This window comes from Macaca fascicularis, chromosome 15 (assembly GCF_037993035.2).
Source record: "Macaca fascicularis isolate 582-1 chromosome 15, T2T-MFA8v1.1".
Classification (NCBI taxonomy): Eukaryota; Metazoa; Chordata; class Mammalia; order Primates; family Cercopithecidae; genus Macaca; species Macaca fascicularis.
The window spans coordinates 121,690,978-121,708,513 of record NC_088389.1 but is presented as its reverse complement, the minus strand read 5'-3'; the positions used below and the strand labels follow the sequence as shown (position 1 = coordinate 121,708,513).

The window sequence follows — 17,536 nt, the reverse complement described above, 5'->3', positions numbered from 1 at the left end:
TAAAGGAAGACATTTACTACCCATTCTACAACGACTTTGAAATTCCATGAAATTATTCAAAATGCACAACAAGGTGAGGACACGTGAAGGGGAGGGTAGATTATGCAGGGCAGCCCTGGATTTCTAAACAATAGCTGCATTTCTGACCCCGAAAAGGCAACTGATTTATGGAAATGATTTTGATTTCATCTAGGAGAGGTTTTGAAAGGTATAAATAGGCATTGTAAGGTTTTGGCAAAAAGGAAACTATCAGTACATTTGAGAAAAGTGGCCAGGCGCAGTAGCATGTGTCTGTAATCCCACTACCAGGGAGGCTGTGGCCGGAGGATCTTTCGAGCCCAGGAGTTCCAGGCCAACCTGGATAACACAGTAAGACCCCATCTTGAATTATTATATACGTATGAGAAAAGTGGAGATTATAAACTAAAATCAGGATTTGTTCTCATGAAGACAGTCAAGCTTGGAAAATGTGGTCGAGGGGATGTGGATCTTGCATTAGTCAGCACCGGGAAGATGGCTTCGGGGAACACGCTAAGCCCATATTGTACGTCTGAGTTTTCAGAGCCTTGTTAATAGAGCTGTATTACCAGATAAATTACGAACAAGAGTGCGTTCAAAACCACAACACTGCCCCGGGAGGCTTACCAAAAACCCAACTGACAGGTGATAAAAAATTTTTAAATATGACTCGGGTGCTTACGATATTAACTGTGCAAGAATGGGAAAGGTAGAAAAGACAATCTTGGCGAGTAGATCTGCTGCTCATGGCAGACACTAGGGATGGTACCTGGGTGTTCACTCTGCTCTTCTCTTTACTTTGGTTATTGCTTTTTAAAAACGAAAGGGGCAAAAAAGAAGTGGAAAGTCGTGGAGGCACTCGGCCCAGCCCCCACGTAGTTCAAGCAGAGCAGGAGGGAGCTGGCTGGTGGAGGTCCTGCCCACCTGCCACACTCCGTATTTGGGCAAGCCTGTGAGTCACTGTCGGTAACATGGCTCCCTTCGCTAAGGCCAGCACTGACCCACTATCCATGTATCGGTAAATGCAGGGAGTGTGCCACGTGCCTTGACAGTCCAGCGCGTAGACTTAAGAAGTCGAGGCTAGGTGCTCTTTTCCCCATTTTTTTTACTTCTCTTCCGTAGCCCGGGAATTTGGGAGAGAAGACTATCGTATCCAGTTAGAGGCAGAAATGACACTAAGCAGCTATCAGCTCAAGATCACAGAAGAGATCCCGCGCGGTCCTCTCAACCCACAGCACCAAACGCCAGTGGGCGTCCCAGTGGGGCGCACCCGGAGCGCGGACCTTCACATCCTCCGAGGAACGCCGCACCCGCGTGGCGGGGGTGGGTAGATGGACCTCAGCGAGCCTCGTTTCCTAGTCGTGTTACGCAACAACTTTGCAGCCGTCATCTTCGCCCTAATTGTGCAGGGGGCGGCGTTTTGTGCGTGGAGCTTTCCCTCCCGGCTCCGGGCCGTCGCGGCTCTCCGGAGAGGCGCCGGGGCATTTTAATCGCTGCCTCCGCCGCGCAGCCCCGCGTAGCTGCCCGGCCGCGCCAACCCCTTCCCCGCCGCAGCGCGCCCCGAGTGTTGGCAGCTTGCCAGCCGCCACCCCCCGCCTTCCCTCCTGCCCACCCCAAGGTAGGGCTCCTCTCGGGAGTGTGCCGGGAAGGGGAGGCCGAGGTCCCTGCCACGCCCGGGTAGCCGCAGCCCGCAGTGCTCGGTCGGCAACAGGTAGCCCGGCCGGCTGCGGCTCTCAGGAAGACAAAAAGCGCCTCTGCGAACGAGTGAGGGTCGCGGGGTGCGCAGAGCCACCGCAGCGACCGGGAGGGTGAAGGAAGCCAAGAACGGACGGGGCGGTGGGACTGGGGGCTCCCGGGTTCCTCCGCAGGCTCGCTCCGGTCGTGTCGGCCGCGCGGGCCGTTGCGCAACCCTCGTTACGCCGGGCATGGGGCGCCAGCCCTCGCGGGCGCTCGGACGGCGGTGGCCCTGGCCGGGGAGGGACGCAAGCTGGTAGTGGCGCCGCCGCGGAGGGGGAGCTGAGGGCGGGGAGGCGGGGCGTGGCCGCGGAGAGCCCGCCCCGGCCCGCCCCTGCCGGCCGCGGCCATTGGCGGCGGGCCGGGGGCGGGTGCAGGCGCGGCGATTGGGGCCGCGGCCGCCAGTCACGCGGGGCTGGCGGGCGGCGACGTAGCGCGGCGCTCGGAACTGACCTACTAACACACATCTCTCGGCGCGGCCACGGCGCCCGCGGACCCGGCGCGCCCGCCCGCCTCCCGCGCCGCGCCCTCGCCGCCGCCCGCCTCCCGCCGCGGCCCCGGAGGCCCGGCCCGGCCCGAGCCCCGAGCGCCGGCGGCCCGACTCGCGGCCGCCCCTTTCTTTCTCCTCGCCGGCCCGAGAGCAGGAACACGGTAAGCGCTCCGCCCACCGCCGGCCGGGGGCCCGGCGACTGCTCCCCGGGCGCGCTGCGGGCGGGCGGGCGCGGGGTGCTGGCCGCGCAGTGTGCGGGGTCGGGCTGTAAGCTGGGCTCGCCAGCAGCGGCGAGTGCGCGCGGGGCATTCATTACATAAACTTTTGCTGCCTTGTCAGGATGGGACTCGCCACCTTAAGGTGGCTGCTTTGATTGCAGCGCCTTCGCGCCGGCACGTAGTCCTGGCTGGTTTGCGCTCTCCCCCCGCTGCTGTTGCATAATGTCTCCTGATTTCAGGAAAATTGATGTTTTGGTAGAGAAGAGCGCCAGGCAGGCTGAGCCCTCTCCGAGCGGGAAGATGCTCTTTCCTCTCTAGTGTCTTCCTTTCTCGTTCCTTCTCTGGGGCTGGCGGCGTAGAGGGGAGAGGAATTGGGGGTTGAGGAATGGGGAATAGTCTTGATTTGCTTGGTGAGAAAACGGGTTGGTAGCGTGAACGGTGACGGCATTCGGAGAATGCCTGCGCGGCGTTTGTTTGTGTCAGGGGCTGTGCCTGCACAGACGTTTTCCACCCTGTTTGTCGTCAGCGTGTTTTACAAGCCCTCGGGAAGGTTGTGGGATTTGTCCTTTCATACATTGCATAATCTGCCCACGGTGAAATGTTGGCAAGGATTGCGGGCTGATGTGGGAATATGCGCGTATGTGTGCAATGATTTGGTAATTGAGGCGCAGCGTTGGATATTAGATCGTTATTTACGTCTATATTACGTCCCAAATAAACAGGTTTTAAAACGATACTACGAAACCTAAAAGCAAGAATTGCTCGGGTTGAATTCTGATCTTGGGTACTACTGGGGTTCGCCCTTTCAATGTTCTCAGCTGTTATTTTTAAATCTGGGACGAACCATTGTGACGTTTACCTCCCCACCTTCCTAATTTTAATGCATTCCATTCGATCAGCCCTTTTTCTCACCTTATTGTCATCGCTTTTTCAGACACGACAAGACAAATCACATAATAGTTTCCTGGAAATGTTGCATTATGTAACTGCCGAATTTGCTGGCAGTGAGCATAGAGAGGGAGCTAATTACGTGATTTTATAATCTTGCTACAAAGAAAGTAGGACAGTCTCAGCCTTTAAGAATGTCACTATAACAGTTTTTTTTTTCTTAAGGATATTTTAAACAGGAAAGTAGACAACCGGGTAAGCATGGAGTTTGCTCATGCTGCCGAATGTGTGTCTTTTGCCCTAAATGAAACGCGCGTTCTTCTAAATTTAGCCCTATCACATTTTAACAATTGTGGCCTCGCAGTGCTATTTCTGGTGTTTTCTCTAGGGCTGTGTGCAAATACAAGTTCAAGGCCATTTGCTGTAGTTTTAACTACACGCCTTCGGAGACCTTTGATAAGATTGTATTTTTAGGAAGGCATTTCGCAGCGCCCGGTGATTTGCTGGATGCTGGCTCCCATTTATGTTTTTAAAGGACACTTTAGGAAACTGCTGTTCTCTGAGAACAGCGGGGAATGGTCAAGTGCCATCTTCTGTTCTTGGCTTTTGTAAATAACAACAGTAAGTGAGGTCAGAAGTATTTATTTACCCCCAGATCAGATATGACCAATGGGAAACAGATATAGGTTAGTAGATCGTATTTTTGTCTGGATACCCTAGTTTTACTCATGTGAAGATGTATGAATATGTAATTTATCCAAATATTTAATTTCTTCCTGGACTGTTACATAGTGATTATGTGTGAATATATGTATATGATGGGATGTATATATCGTAACATTTAAATTAAGCGCAGGGTTTTTTTTTTGGTGGGGGGGGGTGGACGTCTCTGGAACAGAGGATATTACCCCAAATAATTGCAGTCGCTTTCCAAGAAGCTAGTTGCTCTAGGCCCCCAGCTTCAGACCCCGACCTACTTTGCGAGCTCGCGGGGGAGTCCCGGGCCTGTAGGGGCAGCGTGGCGCCACCTTCCGATCGGGATCTCCAATGGCGCGTCCGTGCGGCCCCCAGTGCGCCGCTCCCTCCTGCGGGCCGGTGGGGTCTGCGAGAAGCCGGGGCTGGGGGCGGGTCTGGTAGTGGCGGGCGGGGACCTCGGGTCGGGACCGAGAAGCGCCTCCGGGCGGCAGTTATACTGGGGCTGCTCGGTGGCCTGCGCTCCTCCCTGCCCCCTCCCCACATTCCTTTGTTCTGGCGCGGGGGGTCCTCGCGGCGCCGAGGCCCCGCTGCGCCGCCCACCCGGAGGGAGGGGGGTCTCTGGGAGGCGCCGCGTGGGGGCGCGGCCGGTGGAGCTCGGGCCCTAGGGACCGGCCCGGGTCGGAGTGCGGGTGCGCTCTGGGTTCGCCCGGGCCGCAGGAGCCGGGGAGCCGGGGAGCCAGGGAGCTAGGGACCCCGGCGCCCGCACGGGGCAAACAGGGGCAGCGCGGGCGACCCGGAGTGCCTGCGTCTCAGCGGCCCTCCCTCCAACAGGGCAAATCCAGGGGCCTGACTCCGCGCCTGTTCTGCGGTGAGGTTCTGAAACCTGCAGACACCTTTGTTCCAAGAGTCTTCATTGTATTTCTGAGCGAAGCGCGTCTCCATTCTTGAAGTGAAAAAGACCTTAAGAGAACCTCCAAACGTCCACCGACCACAGAAATTGGGGGTGGGGGCGCTCCAGTATTGATAGTGATTAAAAAGGAAGGCCTCAGCTTGACTTTGGCCAGTTGAGTTGAGCCGATTTTTTTTTTAACCTTTAATTTATATGGTCAAAGGCTAGAGAGAACACTGATCTCCAGAGTTCAAAATAAAATCAAAATACCCACATAGACGCTGCTGTCCTACTGTAAAACTACAGTACTTTCATCCTGGCATAAAGACTTCCGAGGTTGTACCCATGCGGGAACTCACAGGGAGTTCATGGAGACATCACAGATGTTCTCCTGAAGCATATCAACGCAATGTGCTCTTTGTTGAAAACTGACCAAAAACTTGGCTTCTGTGGGATCATATGCTACACCCCTATCCCTAATCAGTTTCCCTCTTGTTACAGGCAGTAGTTAGAGAACAGGCATCGGTGAGGTACAGATCCTAAGAGCACAGGCCCTGGGCTCACAAGAACCCTGGGTCCCAGGCCCCAGCTTGTTATCTTCCTTCACTGTCCTGATTTCCATCACTCTTCAGGGTAAACTGAGGGAATAAAACCTGTTGACCTAGTTGGTTGTGAGGAGTTCAATAAATGTTTCCTGTATTATTGACCAGCAGCCAGAATGTGTGTGTGTGTGTGTGTGTGTGTGTCAGTATTTATCTTCATTTTTCTCTTTGTAAATCTCTTTGCAGTAATAGTAAGGATTCATGTTGGAATTAAGTCTATAAGATCTTTCTTGGATACTTTTTTTGTTCTAATAATTTTTTTTTTCCTGAAAACTTTGCCATTGTGTTCAATGTTAATTTCAGTTTAAGGGGAATTCCTGACAGGATTGCAGAACCTCAAACTTCCCAAGTCATTGGGTTAATGTTTTGGGGAGCTGCTTGAAGGAATAGAGAGATGAGTCGATTATAGTAGCAGGAATGAAGTGACAAGTGCTGTATTAATAGCTCAGCTCTTTCCAATTCCCTTACACATTCTGTGACTCATTTTCTGTAGCCTGGATGATTTCTCTATCTAAAACATTGTGGTCTGAGATCAGCAGTGGATGGTGAGACACCACAGATCAGCTCTCTTGTAGGGGGTATATGTAGCCTGAAAACTAAGGCCGGTCCTGTGAAAGTGTTTATATTTGACCCTTTTGACTAACAGAAGAAATTTTCATTGGTTTACCCTTACTCTTGCGACATAGGTCAGGCTTCAGTAAGAGTCATGAGCAGCGAAGACAGCCTGGAACTGATAGGCATCATTGCCTTTTGATACTGATCATTCTTCAGAAAAGAGATTAAGAGTTAGTATTTACTAAACTTATACTCTGCATGTGCCAGGCACAGTGTTGAGGGGCTCTGTTATCATCCACATTTCACAGATGAGGAAATGGAAACTCGGAGAAATGAATTAGCAGCCCAGGTCGCAGAGCCTGAAAACCAGATGGGGAAATTTGCACCTCGACAAAGTGTATTCTCACACTCACTGTAGTTTTTGAAACAATTTCCTTTTCTGGGTTAAAGGCTTATTTTTGTGCAGTGCAGTTATAACATCACTGTGATGCAACAGCCTGAAAATTAAAACTCTTTGTGAGAGGCCTTTCGGACGTTGAGCAATGTGCCTGACTCACCAGCTGAGTGGATTTTTCTAGTTGACCTTGCCTTGGTCATTAGAGTCAATTTCGAGATGTAAATGCGATTGCAGCATGGAATGGAAAAGGTGCAGTCATATTGCCTGGGCTTTATTTTTACCCAGGTTAAACTCGTATACTTCATGATTTCCATTGTAATCCAGATGCCATTGATGCTGTTAAAGTTGTTTATTTTTAATTTGTATTGAGGAATGAGAGCACACTTGGGATTCAATTCAAAATATAACAGAAACAATGTAATTGAAATTTCCTTTAATATTCATTTCTTGTTTTTGTAAGGTATGCCTGTATTTCACAGGGTTTAACACATTGTTTGATATCCTGTTATTTTTCTAAATTATATTTGAGTTGATTTCTATCCAGGTTGGACTTGTATGAGAATGTTGAAAGATGTTGACCTTTGATCACAGACATTACATAAGAATTTTTCAGTTTCAAAATGAATTTTTATTACTACTACCCCCAGTTATCTTTCACATTTCTTTGTAAGTAACTTTACTGTAGTTAAAAAAAACACCCAGAACTGTTTCTCGTATGGCTTTAATAAGAGAGCATAGCTTGTTTTTATGATAAGAAAGTTTACTTGAGATTTGCTAGATGCCATTTGTTAATAATCTGTGCTTTGAGGACTCAGTTTCATAGGACTCAGAGTGATGTTTATAAGCCTTTTAGTTGTCAGAACATGATGTCTTTTACTAATTAGCTTTTTAGGGGTCTTAAACTGTAATTAACTGGCCTTCAGATAAACACTAAAAATAAGCATTTAAAAATCTACTCTATTCATAAGGTAGAAAATGACATTTATAATCATCCACTGACTAGAAAAGTGGAAAAAGAAATTAAAAAGCCAAGTGAAGCAAGTTGGGATGATTCTACATTATCATTAGAAACTTTCAAGAATTTTCTCGGCCTGACTGCCCCCCCAGCCCACCATTTTTGCCATCATTACACCATGTTGCATGTATTACTTATTCATTGGAGGATTTCCTACAACTGGGTTACTTTGTGATTGTTGATGTCCTTTTAAGGTTTCAGATTAGTTGCTACACTGATCAGTTATCTTTTCAGAAGTTTCAAGATATTAATAGTCCCCACTTTTAAGTTTCTATAGATTTTTAAAAAATTATTACTGTTCTGTTTTTCCCCCATGTTACTTCCCATCTTTAGTGGGAGCTGTTCTTATTTCTCAAGCTGTGCAGTTAAGTGTTTGGTCATGCTAGTGTGTATGTGCTTACTCTTTGCAGACTTCAGAATAATTTAATTGTGTATTAAGTTACAAACACTGATGACCTCTTGAAGAATGTTGTTATACTATTTCATATTTCAATTACTTAAATTACATCAGTGATGTAATAAAATGCAGTGTTGTCATTGTATTTATTAAATTTAAATTTAATTTTCAACTAGTCCTTTTTTGAACTTGAAATATTTTCATTTATCATAAACTGGAACAGGCTTTGACACATTTATTTACGGAGGCACCCAAATAGAAAAAGTAGGTCAATTTGTTGCTATGATAGAATAGATTCTGGCAGTGTGCAAGTGTGTGTGTGTGTGTGTGTGTGTGTGTGTGTCTTGCCTGTCTTGATCAAGTACACATTTCTCTCTAACTTTGGGGTAAGCTGCTTCCTGGGGACAGAATGACCCTTAGAGAGGTTTAACATAGTTTTCTCAATTTAAAAATCCTTTTCTTTTTCAATGGGATTAGAAAATTCTCTTGCAACTTCATTGTTTTCTAACTGAGTTTTTTCACTCCCCATTTCCTCTGGGTTGTACACGTGTAGTGACTTCTTATTTCATCTCTGCTTTTAAATACTAGATTGTTTTCTCATCCATGAAAAGAAGTAAAGCATTTCATTGACACAGATACTGTGAATTTTACCCACAGGAAGAAAATGTAGGGTTAACATATTGCTAGTATTCATACTTTAAAAGTATAAAGAGTTGTGAATTGATTAATTGATTTGATTTTTTCATGAAAATGACATTTATCTTAAAAATAAGCATCTGCTGTCTTACTGGAGAGATGGCTTACAGTTTAACATAATTTAAGCTTACCTTGAAAACATTTTTCTTCCTTTACTGTTATCTATATTATACAACAGGGAGAAAACAATACATTCAGAGAGGAGAGGGAAAATAAGATAATTCTATAATGTTTCCAAATCATTGGGTGGATCAAATAGTATTTCATCTTCTATTGACAGAATTTTAAAAACAAAATATATATAGCAATTTGCCATAAAACTTATCCTTTAGAGATAATTAATAACAAAATGTTCTCAGAGTAGATTTTAATGTTTAGACTATTAGTAAGATTTCAGATGATTGAAACAAAGCATGTTGATTCTTTTCCTTTGTAGAGCTTGGATTGTTAAACATTATTTCTGTGAGCGACCAGGGAAGTAAAGGTCTATCATAAACATAAGTAATGAGATAACTCCTCAAGGATAAATTTGGTCTAGAATTATTGTTATGAGGTTATATTCTTTTATAGAATTTTCTAAATCAAATCTTGTTCTTAAAAACAATATTTAGGTAATCTGACTTAAACTTTTAATATCTGGGCTTATGAAATGTAATTCTTGCTGTATAATTCTTGCTTAGAGAAATAGTGTGTGGACTATACAAAAGTGTTAATTAGTGATGGCACCTTCAGAGTATGTACAGAAAAATATGTCAACTGGTATGTAATAATACCTGCTCTTAAATTTCTCTTTTTTATTTGTGTTTTCAAGGAGAGTCATATCATGTAATGTGTGTAATGAAGTTAATCGTGCTGAGTGCACTAACATCATAGAATTGGCATGTAGTGTCAATTATTCACCAAAAAAGAAACTTAAGCAATGACTAATATACCACAACATTAGATGTTGATTTGAAAAGATGATGCATAGATGAAGTAATTGTTAAATTAATCATAAGGGAAAATATTGAGGCTTGAAATAAATTTGTTAGGTTAGCATAAATCCTGAGGCTTTTTGAAGGCATCATAAACTACTTTTGCATTTGCTTTAAGTTTATTATTGAGGGGCATAAGGAGAGCCCAGAGCCCATCTGTGCCCAACTGTTGTGTAGTCTTGGGAAGGTCAGTCTGTCTTCTAGCTGATTAATCTGCAAAATGAGAGGGTCAGAGAGACACTGTCCCCTGCCTCATGTTGAAAACATTACACTCTTGGATTTGTTTAAAAAAAAATCATAGGTGACAATGTCCACAGCTATCATATTTCTTTTTCTCTATTTAACGTAATTAGAATGGCCAGGAGGTTAAAATTTTAGCAGAGATACGAAAATTAATAAAATGTTTTCTCAATTCATAAATAGTGCCAGATGTGAAACATCTCTAAGGAGGATGGAGAAAACTTCTAGATAGTATCTTTGCTGGCTTAAAGAAGTTAAGACAGCATCTAAAAGAAGTTAAGGGCCCAGGCGTGATGGCTCATGCCTGTAATTCCAGCACTTTGGGAGGCCGTGGCAGGCGGATCACCTGAGGTAGGGAGTTCGAGACCAGCCTGACCAACATGGAGAAACCCGGTCTCTACTAAAAATACAAAATTAGCTGGGCATGGTGGCGCATGTCTGTAATCCCAGCTACTCGGAGGCCGTGGCAGGCAGATCACCTGAGGTAGGGAGTTCGAGACCAGCCTGACCAACATGGAGAAACCCGGTCTCTACTAAAAATACAAAATTAGCTGGGCATGGTGGCGCATGTCTGTAATCCCAGCTACTCGGGAGGCTGAGGCAGGAGAATCGCTTGAACCCGGGAGGTGGAAGTTGCAGTGAGCTGAGATCGCGCCATTGCACTCCAGCCTGAGTGAAACTTCATCTCAAAAAAAAAAAAAAAAAAAAAAAGTTAAGCTAGCATGAGCGAAACTCCATCTCAAAAAAAAAAAACCAAAAAAAGTTAAGCTAGCATAGTGCCTTACTGCGCCCAAAGTAACTTAGTAAAGGGGTGTGTATTACTTAGAAATGAAAGTGACACAAAAGAGAACTGTGTGTAAATAAGACTGCATTGCACAGATGCAGAACCACCTGTGAAAGTGGAGGAGAGAGTAAAGGAACTGGGCCGGAATGTAAGCTCTGCCATTTAACTAGCTGTGTGACACTGGGCAAGTCACTTGCCTTCTGTGAGCCTTAGTTTTCTTATCTGAAAATAGTCATTGAAAGTGAATGAAGGAAAGCAGGTCAGGCTCCCAGTGCCCGTTCTGTGGTAAGTGTTCAATAAATGGCACCTATTATGATTGTTTTTGTTATTATCTCCATGACAGGAAGAAAGCCTGCACCCCAGGCCCATGTCTGTGCAGCTCTGCACTCACACCTGGTTCCCCTCCGCTCACCTGTTTGTCTCCCACCCACGACTGAGTGCCTGGTCTGGGGAGTTGGGTTTTTCCTCTCCTTGTTGATGTGTCCCCAGTCTTCCCTTGTGCCCAGTACACAGTAGGTGCTCCATATGTGTTGAATAAACCAATTAATGAATAAGAGAATCTCTCTGTTAATAAGTAAAATATCTTCTTACAATTCACAGAACATTAAAAGAAAGCATCAAAAAAGTTTTCTGGTTACGAAACTCTCATATAAGGTATGTGGGTGACTGTCAATGAAATGTTGAGCACCTAATATCTTCAGGTTTTTGCTAGAAGACTGCAAGTATATTTTAATTTCCACCCTGAAGTAATTCCCAGTGTAGTTGGGCACAAAAGACAAACATGTGGAAACACACACAGTGTATGTGATTATGCCTCTCTCCGTATCATCCCACAATGCTGATAAACTCTTTTTAACACTGCAAGATTATTTGATACATAATATTACAGAAAATATCCTAAGATAGTATGGTGATTTGCCGCTGAGTTGTGGAGACCATGAATGTAATATATACAGATGAGGGAAGAATCACAGATTTATAGTGACATGTCATGAAATTCAAATAGGAAGAAGATGATTAAAAACAAATGAGATGGCCGGGTGCAGTGGCTCACGCCTGTAATCCCAGCACTTTGGGAGGCCAAGGCGGACGGATCACCTGAGGTCAGGAGTTCAAGACCAGCCCGACCAACATGGAGAAACCCCATCTACTAAAAATACAAAAGTATCTGGGTATGGCGGCACATTCCTGTAATCCCAGCTACTCGGGAGGCTGAGGCAGGAGAATTGCTTGAACCCTGTAGGCGGAGGCTGTGGTGAGCCAAGATCACGCCATTGCACTCCAGCCTGGGCAACAAGAGTGAAACGCCGTCTTAAAAAAAAAAAAAAAAAAAAGGAAATGAGGTTTTCTGTAGGTCTTAATGTACCAACAAAGTTGTAGAGATGATAAAGTAGACATATAGTGCTTAGACACCTAGAAGACACGAGTTAAGGAAATTTTAAGACAAATGGGGCTATTTTAGTTAAATAGAAATAGGATTGTGAAGGCTCCTTCCCAATTGGGCCCCAACCTTGAAAGGTCCTTGAAGTTTAGGAAGAGTAACTAAGACAGACAGAATGGTGGGGCATTTCAAAAGCATTACTGTAAAAACTAGTAAGTGAGGCAAAATAAAGGAGTCTGATTTTTTTTTTTTTAAAGAAGGAACAAATAAGATAACACATGAAAGAGAAAGATTCTCAAGTGGAGAAAATAACCAGAATTAATAGTCTGCAAGGGATCGTATGATGTTTAAAAACTAAAAGTGGAAAAAAGTAGTGGCCAAGACTATAGTGGAGATTTGAAAGGTGCCTTGGGAAAGGTCAGTGCAGTCGTCTTTAACTGGGATATCTTCCTCTTTACTTCTCCACTCGTTTTACTTCAGCAGGAGGACTTTGCTGAATGGCAGAGTACAGACTTCAACAGAGGAAAGAATCCATTCAATATGTGGAGGAAACTGGGCTTTCATGTTAAAGGATAAAACCTAAATGCAAATTAGAGGAAACAGTATTGTTGGCTGGGCGTGGTGGCTCATGCCTGTAATCCCAGCACTTTGGTGAATCACCTAAGGTCAGGCGTTCAAGACCAGCCTGGCCAACATGGTAAAACCCTGTCTCTACTAAAAATACAAAAAAATTAGCTGGTGGTGTGCAACTGTAACCCGAGCTACTCAGGAGGCTGAGGCAGGAGAATCGCTTGAGCCCGGGAGGCAGAGGTTGCAGTGCGGCAAGATTGCGCCACTGCACTCTAGCCTGGGCAGCAGAGCGAGACTCTGTATCCAAAAAAGAAAAAGGAAATAATATTGTTTAAATGATAAATAGGAAGATTCCTTCTCTGCAGCATCATTGCTGACTGTGACATACTCCTTGCCTTCATTTCCCATTAAAGTTTCATTATCAAAGAACAGAAACTGGGAATTCATAATCACAAATTTCTCTGAGTTACGGCTAGCTGTTCCCTTAACTGTGTTGGCTCAGTTTAATGGGCAAAAACCTGGCATGAAACATTATTCTTTATGATCCTGAAATTATTACATAATTCCTTTCATTCCTTCTGGAAAAGACAAAAGAAGCTGGCAGGCTTTTCCAATTGATAAAAGTAAACTTCACTTTATTAGTCATTATGAAACTAGGCATAAGAAAGAGATCGTGACATCATGTAAGAACATTACATCTTTTTTTTTGAGACGAAGTCTCGCTTTTGTCCCCCATGCTGGAGTGCAGTGGCGCGATCTCGGCTCACTGCAACCTCCGCCTCCTGGGTTCCTGGGTTCAAGCAATTCTCCTGCCTCAGCCTCCCGAGTGGCTGGGATTATAGGCACCTGCCACCATGCCTGACTAATTTTTGTATTTTTAGTAGAGATGGGGTTTCACCATGTTAGCCAGGCTGGTCTCAAACTCCTGACCTCAGGTGATCCACCCACCTCAGCCTCCCGAGGTGCTGGGATGTACAGGCACGAGCCACCACGCCCGGCTCATTACATCTTTTTAGTATGGTGGGATAAAGTGCTATTGTGTGCAGATCGTGCTGATGGAACCATTGTTGTACCACGTCTATTTCATGAAAAGTATTACCAACTGGAATATTAGGCAGAGAATCAGTGTCTAGAAACATAGCTAAATTCAAAAGCCCCCATGCAACGATTGCTATTGGAACATAACATGGATTTTATTAACTCAAGCTAAGGCAATCGTCAGGCCAAATTTGTACTGTAAGTATTTCATCAGTGGAAGAGGAAACTAATGAATGATTCTATTCTTGAGTTCTTATATTTTGCTTGAAACTAATTCATATAAATGAAAGAAATTTTTTTCTGTAACTATATTCTCTTGGTTTAAAATAATTTTGTTTCAAGAATGCACTATACTTTTAAAAACCCCTTTGAATAAAATAGTGTTTTTTTTGTTTTGTGTGCGTGTTTTTTTTTTTTTTTTTTTAGATGGAGTCTTGCTCTGTCACCAGGCTGGAGTGCAGTGGCGTGATCTCAGCTCACTGCAATCTCCACCTCCCGGGTTCAAGCGATTCTGCTGCCTCAGCCTCCCGAGTAGCTGGGATTACAGGCGCACGTCACCACACCCAGCTAATTTTTGTATTTTTTAGTAGAGATAGGGTTTCACCATGTTGGCCAGGATGGTCTCAATCTCCTGACCTCGTGATGTGCCCGCTTTGGCCTCCCAAAGTGCTGGGATTACAAGCGTGAGCCACGGTGCCTGGCCTAGTAACTGTTTTTTAGTTCAAAGCTACTCTGTAACTGAAATCTGAAATCTATTTTGACAGAATTTTCAAGATCACAAGAAGTATTTTGGATACTTCAATGTTGAATGTTTGATAGAACAATTCAAAGGAATCAGAAAAAAAAATTTCTAATCTCTTAAACTCAGATGCTTGTAAAGAGATGGCTTGATTGAGAAGAATCCTTTTCATTGAGTTGCAGTGAGTCACCTGGTGGAATTTGCTGGAATATAAGCCTACCAGGCAGTCAGGGATGTGATGGGCAGGTTTATGTCCACGTTAAGGTGTAGATTAAAACCAACAGCTCCGTTGTTAATGTGGCTTTTACTTTAGTTTTTGTGGAAGAAATTTGTCTCCATTTATATTGTATTCTATATAGGAGTGCAGAACTTTTTTTTACTCATGTTAAAGTTTACTTGGTTAAGTCCCTTTTAAGAGGTGAGCATATTGCTTGGCAGTGATGTAAATATTAGGTAACGTTATTTAGAAGCACCACGGTATGCATGTACTATTTAGAAACTTAACCAACCAGAGGTTATCTGTCATTTCCTTCCTGTAATTGCCCACACCCAACTATTTCTCCATTTTGCCTCATTAAATACAGCCTTCCTCTATATCTCTCTGGGCAGAGGTTATTTTTCCCTTACTGTCCTGGACCACATATTCTCTTACTGATAGGTCTCATTAGGGATTTGTCCTTTACAGCTTTATAGTTTAGGTATTTGGGAACTTATTTCCTTTTTGAGAATGCTAACTCGTTGAAAGAACTGTGGCCGTGCCTCATCTGTGCTTGTATGCCCTACATGCTTAGCATATTTCCTTGTACATAATTTGTAGTAAACATTTATCCAATGAATAACTGGGATTTTTTTTTTTTTATTCATGTATTGCAGATAACCACGGAGGCCCAGCTTCATTCAATAAGGAGCCTGAAGGATTTATCCCAGACAGTAGAACAAAAGGAAGAATATTGATGGATTTTAAACCAGAGTTTTTAAAGAGCTTGAGAATACGGGGAAATTAATTTGTTCTCCTACACGCATCTATAGGGGAAGGTTGTTTCTGATGCAGCTGAGAAAAATGCAGACCATCAAAAAGGAGCAGGCATCTCTTGATGCCAGTAGCAATGTGGACAAGATGATGGTCCTTAATTCTGCTTTAACGGAAGTATCTGAAGACTCCACAACAGGTGAGGAGCTGCTTCTCAGTGAAGGAAGTGTGGGGAAAAACAAATCTTCTGCGTGTCGGAGGAAACGGGAGTTCATTCCTGATGAAAAGAAAGATGCTATGTACTGGGAAAAAAGGCGGAAAAATAATGAAGCTGCCAAAAGATCTCGTGAGAAGCGTCGACTGAATGACCTGGTTTTAGAGAACAAACTAATTGCACTGGGAGAAGAAAACGCCACTTTAAAAGCTGAGCTGCTTTCACTAAAATTAAAGTTTGGTTTAATTAGCTCCACAGCATATGCTCAAGAGATTCAGAAACTCAGTAATTCTACAGCTGTGTACTTTCAAGATTACCAGACTTCCAAATCCAGTGTGAGCTCATTTGTGGACGAGCACGAACCCTCGATGGTGGCAAGCAGTTGTATTTCTGTTATTAAACACTCTCCACAAAGCTCACTGTCCGATGTTTCTGAAGTGTCCTCGGTAGAGCACACGCAGGAGAGCTCTGTGCAGGGAAGCTGCAGAAGTCCTGAAAACAAGTTCCAGATTATCAAGCAAGAGCCGATGGAATTAGAGAGCTACACAAGGGAGACGAGAGATGACCGAGGCTCTTACACAGCATCCATCTATCAAAACTATATGGGGAATTCTTTTTCTGGATACTCACACTCTCCCCCACTACTGCAAGTCAACCGATCCTCCAGCAACTCCCCGAGAACGTCGGAAACCGACGATGGTGTGGTAGGAAAGTCATCTGATGGCGAAGATGAGCAACAGGTCCCCAAGGGCCCCATCCATTCTCCAGTCGAACTCAAGCACGTGCATGCAACGGTGGTTAAAGTTCCAGAAGTGAATTCCTCTGCCTTGCCACACAAGCTCCGGATCAAAGCTAAAGCCATGCAGATCAAAGTAGAAGCCTTTGATAATGAATTTGAGGCCACGCAAAAACTTTCCTCCCCTATTGACATGACATCTAAAAGACATTTTGAACTCGAAAAGCATAGTGCCCCAAGTATGGTACATTCTTCTCTTACTCCTTTCTCAGTGCAAGTGACTAACATTCAAGATTGGTCTCTCAAATCGGAGCACTGGCATCAAAAAGAACTGAGTGGCAAAACTCAGAATAGTTTCAAAACTGGAGTTGTTGAAATGAAAGACAGTGGCTACAAAGTTTCTGGCCCAGAGAATTTGTATTTGAAGCAGGGGATAGCAAACTTATCTGCAGAGGTTGTCTCTCTGAAGAGACTTATAGCCACACAACCAATCTCTGCTTCAGACTCTGGGTAAATTACTACTGAGTAAGAGCTGGGCATTTAGAAAGATGTCATTTGCAATAGAGCAGTCCGTTTTGTATTATGCTGAATTTTCACTGGACCTGTGATGTCATTTCACTGTGATGTGCACATGTTGTCTGTTTGGTGTCTTTTTGTGCACAGATGATGAAGATTAGATTGTGTTATCACGCTGCCTGTGTATAGTCTAATAGTCCATGCAAAGGCTGTATATATTGAACATTATTTTTGTTGTTCTATTATAAAGTGTGTAAGTTACCAGTTTCAATAAAGGATTGGTGACAAACACAGAACTCCGGCTCCATTGCATTTGATTTGATGGAAAAGAAAAATCAATTTAAGTTACAAAACTAAATATTAAGCTGTTTTACATTTTATATGGGGGAGTTTTCTCCCCTGAATAAGAGAAAACTGAAGTGCTAAGTTCAGCAAATAATTTGTTTTTCCAGGCTATCAGTTGGAAAACCTTCTAAAGAGAAAGAAAAGAAAAATAACAGTGAATTTTCTTGCATTCAAGACTAATTCACTAAATTACTTTATATTATATATTTTTCTGTAAAATTATGTTTTCTCTATAATTTTCTTAAGTATAAAAATCCAAGTTGTTTGGTAACAGCCTCTTCTTAGTTATCTACCCTTTAAGTATGACACATGGATGTGGGTAGTTGAGTCACTGACGCATTTTATTAAAGTCTGTTTTAAAAGAGTAGATAAAGACTGAGGATGAGGCATTTTTATGTTATTATAAGTCTTAACAGTTCTAGAGTATAACAACC

General features: G+C 43.9%; 1 protein-coding gene across 3 annotated transcripts; it reads left to right on the top strand.

Moving 5' to 3' along the window:
* The first annotated feature begins 980 nt into the window (after positions 1–980).
* Positions 981–17,050, top strand: NFIL3 (nuclear factor, interleukin 3 regulated). Of its 3 annotated transcripts, none has more exons than XM_065530804.2 (2): positions 981–1,341; positions 15,195–17,050. In XM_065530804.2, the coding sequence occupies exon 2, from the start codon at positions 15,367–15,369 to the stop codon at positions 16,753–16,755; it is 1,389 nt and encodes a 462-aa protein (XP_065386876.1). In that variant the 5' UTR covers positions 981–1,341; positions 15,195–15,366; the 3' UTR covers positions 16,756–17,050. The 3 variants fall into 3 exon arrangements, with proteins under 3 accessions (XP_065386876.1, XP_065386875.1, XP_065386874.1); XM_065530803.2 differs by lacking the exon at positions 981–1,341 and adding an exon at positions 1,433–1,636; XM_065530802.2 differs by lacking the exon at positions 981–1,341 and adding an exon at positions 2,156–2,403.
* The last annotated feature ends 486 nt before the right edge of the window (positions 17,051–17,536 follow it).

Bases quoted from the DNA above. Each gene is read 5' to 3' on its own strand.
- NFIL3 (XM_065530804.2), top strand. From the start codon at position 15,367: ATGCAGCTGAGAAAAATGCAGACCATCAAAAAGGAGCAGGCATCTCTT.